Source organism: Odocoileus virginianus, chromosome 31, assembly GCF_023699985.2.
Source record: "Odocoileus virginianus isolate 20LAN1187 ecotype Illinois chromosome 31, Ovbor_1.2, whole genome shotgun sequence".
Classification (NCBI taxonomy): domain Eukaryota; kingdom Metazoa; phylum Chordata; class Mammalia; order Artiodactyla; family Cervidae; genus Odocoileus; species Odocoileus virginianus.
Genome location: NC_069704.1, coordinates 10,116,823 through 10,122,562, shown reverse-complemented (window position 1 = coordinate 10,122,562; position 5,740 = coordinate 10,116,823). Strand labels below are relative to the sequence as shown.

General features: G+C 44.5%; 1 protein-coding gene across 1 annotated transcript; it reads right to left on the bottom strand.

The window, feature by feature from the left end:
* Window positions 1-320: 320 nt before the first annotated feature.
* On the bottom strand, window positions 321-5,451 carry LOC110126099 (salivary lipocalin-like). The gene is made up of 7 exons (XM_020875580.2): window positions 5,236-5,451; window positions 4,729-4,865; window positions 3,315-3,388; window positions 2,225-2,329; window positions 1,765-1,866; window positions 1,520-1,569; window positions 321-586 (listed from the first exon to the last, which is right to left on the bottom strand). Exons 1-6 carry the CDS (start codon window positions 5,329-5,331, stop codon window positions 1,532-1,534), a joined length of 552 nt encoding a protein of 183 aa, XP_020731239.2. The 5' UTR covers window positions 5,332-5,451; the 3' UTR covers window positions 321-586; window positions 1,520-1,531.
* Between the last annotated feature and the right edge of the window lie 289 nt (window positions 5,452-5,740).

Sequence of the window (5,740 nt, the reverse complement as noted above, 5' to 3'; positions counted from 1 at the left end):
GAAGCTGGGGTGTAAAGGTGCACCCTAAAACATGTTGAGCTGGTGTCAGCCCCAGCAGCAACTCTCAGTACCCCCACTGAAGAAGAGAATTCTAGGATGCAGCAATTTCTAGGGCACGTCTTACAGTTTATCAGGTCACTAAGAAATGGGCAACTCAGAAGACAAGTAGCACTCACTGGGACAGAGAATGACTGCAGACGAGGGAAAAGCCTGAAGCTCAGGCAAGGTTCTGAGAGGCCAGGGGAAGAGTATGGTCACGAGGCCTCATTTTCTTCCTGCCACCCCCACGTCCCTTACATAAACGAAGAAAAACCACATGATTGATTGCAAGGCAAATCATTTATTGAACAGGTTGAGGAAGGTTTTATTCATGGCACTGTTGTCCTGAATGGGGCAAAGGGAATCGGAAATCTGGGGGAAACTTTGATTCCCGTTGAGCTGCTAAGTGTTCCTAGATAATTAGGGAATATCCTGAAGATGCAGAGACGGTGCCTTCACATGTGATAGTGATGGAAGTCAGGTCCCAGCACTTGTCATAAGATGGAAACCATGGAAGAGAAGATTCTGGAGCCCAAGTCAGGTGGCACTAAATAAGCAAATGAGAATGAGAACACAAAAGCTTATTAGGTGCTTCTCAGATTGAACTGAGGACAAAGAGAATTTCTATTTCCAAAAATACGTTGAAGAAATAGTCACCAACCTGCATTCTAACCCATGCTATTAGCCAGAATAGGGGAAGGGAGGGTGTTAGTGATTCTTTTCCTGTTTTTTTCTATTGTTGATCCCATCTTAGCCTGCCCCAGAGCCTATGAAAAGAAGAGTGGAAGCAAAGAAGGATGCTAGGCTTCTTTCTGCCATCCTCAGCACTGATAGTTTTAAAGTGTCTTTGACAAATTGGCAAAAGCCATAGCAATCTTTTATTAAATGCTGACTTTATGTAAGCCACAGTTGCTAAGACTTTCACTTACATTATCTGAATGAAGCCACACAATAAGTCTGAGACAGGAAACAGAGGAGGAAACTCCAGATTCTATTTTCCAGGTTGGAGGACAACTGGAAGCTCAGACAGCTCTGTTTCCAGATTACAAGTTAAGGATGTGCAGAGATTGGAGGGAGAAATCTTTTCCATGTATTGAAGGGTGAGACGGGCTTTCAGGATTAGAAGATGGACCATAAACACAGAATGTATTTGAGTTTCATACTCACATTCTTTTCCCATTTAAAACTGTAATTCTTACTGATTTTTCCCACATTATCAATTACTGAGCCCTTTTCTGCAGCATTATATTCACACAGTAATTCTGTAAGGTAGACATCATTGTTTCCCTTTTAATTGATGTGTCATTTGCTAAAAAACTCATGGCAGGAGTAGATCCTGAACCCAGGTCCTCTAACTCCAAATTTCAAGCTCTTCCTATCAAATTACTTTTATTGTGATCTTTTAAGTCTTCTACTGTAAACCCCTAATGCTTCTGGAAGGTACTGAACCCTGGGCCACCCCGTCTTCAGTAGAGCTCACCAAACTGCAGCCCTAGGCCACTCCATTCCCTCGCTCCTGGAAGCAGCGATCTGTAGAGGCAGAGAAGAGCACATTCAAACACCAACCCCAGTTTATTTCCCAGAATGAAACCAGATGGTTTTCCAGGTTAGGACAAAGGGGACTGAATGGGGGTATTAACTCCTCTTGGATTTCTCCCTTCAGTAACATTCCTACTCAGCAACATGGGACTTCAGGCAGAGAAAGCCAGAGGTAGCTCAACTTACCCACTTTGGTCAGGTCAATCACGTTTTCCTTAACAACTCCATACTTCTGGCAAATTTCCACAAACCTGCTCTTGAGTTCTGGGCTCGTATCTGGTTCTCGGGCTGTGGGAAGAGTAACAGGAAGAGCTTTGTCCTGTTTCCTGGTGACTGAGGCTCACGAGAGGGGTGGGTCTCTGGCCGAGGGGGAAAGTGAATGGAACTGATTACGTGCTTAGGCACAAGTCTCAGGGATGGAAAAAAGTCTTTCTTGAATGTGACACCTTTAGGATATCTTTCTGGCACAATGAGAGAGTCATCATCTTCCCATCACTGAGCCTGAGAGATTTTACCAAAGGGAGCATCTGTCTCTAATGAGGAGAGAGGTCCCAGGGTACCACTGGGAGGTCCACTCTGTCTCCAGGCTTCCTTCCTTCCCCGGTCTCCCCACCCCAAGATGAGCGCCAGTGTGAAAATACTCTACCATAGAGCTCTAGCAGTTTGTACGAGTCGCTGAAATTCTCAAGATAAAACATAATATGGTGACTATAGTCCACTTCAAGTATGCGAAATACATTTTCTCCATCATCTGTGGAGAAAACAGAACACAGCTCAGAAGTTCTTTGGCATGTGGGAGGGAAGTAAATGCTTTTACTTATTCTCTCCCATACAACAAATCCTGGAAGAAATAAAGAGTGATGTCTACTGCCTTCCATCTGCATCTCTCTAGGCATCTTGAAGCAATGACCATTAGGGGTAGAAAAATTCAGCCACAGAAGTAACTTCCCCTCTATCCTGACACCTGAGACTTACCTACCTCCTTCAACCATCTCTGCCAACTACGTGCCTCTGTCTTCTCTACAAGCCCCATTGGCCTTATATACCCAGTGATATATCCTGAATGATACGCTGTGGCAATGATCTTTTGACATTGTCAGAAAGTGGGGCAGGGAACTACCCTGGTAATCCAGTGGTTGAGAATCCATCTGCCAATGCAGTGGACACAGGTTTGATCCATGGTCCAAGAAGACTCCACATACCTCGCAGAAACTAAGACTGTATACTCTAGAGCCCACAGTCCCAACTAAGTCCATGAGGTGCAAGTGCTGAGCCCGAGAGCGCTAAAGCCCTGAAGCCCATGATTCACAACAAGAGATAAGCCACCGCAATGAGAAGCCTGGGCATTGCGACTAGAGAGTCGCCCCTGCTTGCTGAAACTAGAGAAAGCCTGAAAACAACAATGAAGACTCGGTGTAGCAAAAATAAATAAATATATTTTTTTAAGTAGGCAAAGAATAAGAAGCTGTCCTTCCAATTTGCTTTTTATTTGTCAACTTCCTTTTGTTGCGGGAAGTACATATGACCAAGCTGTTTTCTCTGTCTGATGGTATTGCATGCCAGGCACTGGCTTTGACACACACGTTTCTGCCAAATTTAGGATATTGGCTATTAGATGGCCACATTAGATCATTATTATACATATCAGGAACTGATCAAGATCCTGGACCTTAGCAAATTCCTTGCATTTGGAAGTAGAATTTAGAAAGATTTAAAAAAAAAAAAAACATACTCACAGCTAACAGTATATACGCCATCCCCTCCAGTGCTGTCAGAAACCAAAGGAAGCTCAGTACACACTCCATTTACCCTGTAAAACAGAATGAGCTGATGCCCAAGAGATCGTGATGGGATTGGCTCCCTCACATTCTACCTAACTTGAGTTTCCCATTCCAATGATTAGCTGTTGAACATTTTGGGTATAGTGTCCAAAGCACTTTTGTTTACATTATTTCACTTCATTTGGTACTTTAGAATGAGTCCACGACTTCTATCCCCATGCTTCTATCACCTCTCCCCACTATTACTATTATGACAGCCACTTGCCTAGAGAATTAGCTGGGTTCTGACCCAATGCCAACTTCTCAGATAGTGACTTACAAACATCACCTCACAGAGAGAGAATTATGTCATTGTCTTTTACTCCAGAGAAGACTGAGGAAGAAAGAGACGAATTTTCTTGGTAACTCGGAGATTCAAGAACTGGATAGGCTATTGATTCTGAATCCGGTGCTCTTATCCTGTGATGCCTTTCCATACTACTAATGATCTGACACCCCTCTACCCATTACCTCCTCAACTCCCACAGCAATCCAAGTCTATGCCCTAACCAGTAATGATGAAGAAGCTGAAGTTGAATGGTTCTATGAAGACCTAGAAGACCTTCAAGAACTAACACCCAAAAAAAGATGTCCTTTTCATTATAGGGGACGGGAATGCAAAAGTAGGAAGTCAAGAGACACCTGGAGTAACAGGCAAGTTTGGCCTTGGAGTACAAAATGAAGCAGGACAAAGGATTACAGAGTTTTGTCAAGACAACACACTGGTCATAGCAAACACCCTCTCACAACAACACAAGAGAAGACTCTACACACGGACATTACCAGATGATCAATACTGAAATCAGATTGAATATATTCTTTGCAGCCAAAGATGGAGAAGTACAGTCATCAAAAACAAGACGGGGACTGACTGTGTCTCAGATCATTAACTCCTTGAGTTCAGATCAAGAACTCAATCTTCAAGACAGATTGACGGCAGGAGGAGAAGGGGATGACATAAGGTGAGATGGTTGGATGGCATCACTGACTTGATGGACATGAGTTTGAGCAAGCTCCGGGATTTGGTGATGGACAGGGTAGCCTGGCATCCTGCAGTCCATGGGGTCGCAAAGAGTCGGAAACGACTGAGTGACTGAACTGACCTGAACTCCCATTTACGTGTATTCCTGTCCCAGTTCTTATCTCCAAATCTAGAGAAGTCACAGGTTTAGGTTCATCAAGCCTTGGTAGACCCCGATGATGGGTCCCGATTTTAGGTACAGATGCAGAACGTATGCATACATATGTGCCTGCGTGTTTGTGTGTAAAGGTCCAGGACCATATTCAGACTTCTATGTTTCCTTTCCCAAGCAAAAAACCCCATACTTACTTTGTATGAAATTTAAATGACAATGAAGAATTTTCCAAGACATCGATGTGTTCCACAAAAACTCTCATGCTACCGTTTTCTTCTATCTTTTCCCTGAGGTCTGAGGCCAAGAGAATGGAATACCACTCCCCTGCAATCTAAAATAAATCAACAAAATGATTGTGTGAGAAAAGAGGAAAGGAATACAACATGAACCCTTGTCTCCTTGGACCCTAAGCTCTGGGCCAGGACTCAAAATGGTGATGTGAAGATTAAGTTAGACTCGGGTCGATTGGTGCCACATCGAGGACAGTTGCCACTGCTCACTGTTCCCCCTGTAAGTTGAAACTTCCCCAAGCGTTGTCACCTTTTAACATGGCACCACTGCCCTTTCTTAGACCAAGGCCTGAAGCCTCCCATTTCCTCTACTATGTCAAGGACCTCCTGCCCTCACAGATCGCCACCTTGCTTCAGAATCTCCCAAGCTACGCTGCAAAATTCAAAGTCACTATGCTTCCCTGCCCTTACCTTTGGAATATCGAAGTTGCTTCTCACAACATCAGAGTTTCCCTCCTGGGCACAGACTAGGGTCAGCCCCAGACACAGCAGCAGCAGCAGCTTCATCTTGGCGGGAGACAGCGCTGTCTTCTCTCCTGTCGCTGGGAGTGAGTCTCTTCCTGATGGTGGCTTGGCTCCCCAGGGCCTCTTTTTTATAGCCACTCCAGGTCCAGTTTACTGTCCTCAAGGCACCACCTCTCCTCCTCCCCCAGTATGAAATGGGCTGTCATCCACTGGGGTGAGGCCAAGGACTGTTCCTGACTTTTTGAAGTTGGCAACCTCATCTCTTTTAGATCTATTTAGTGACCTTAAATTTCTCAAAATGAAAACTCAAGAAAAATAGTGGCGGCTTGAAAGGGCTGCCTCGTGGAACCAGATTTAATGGTGGATCTGGCTTAGAATCCAAAATCCAGCTACACGTGGCAGAAAGGGAGTCTAACCAGGAAGTGGGCTGTTTGGAGACCTTTGTCTCAGC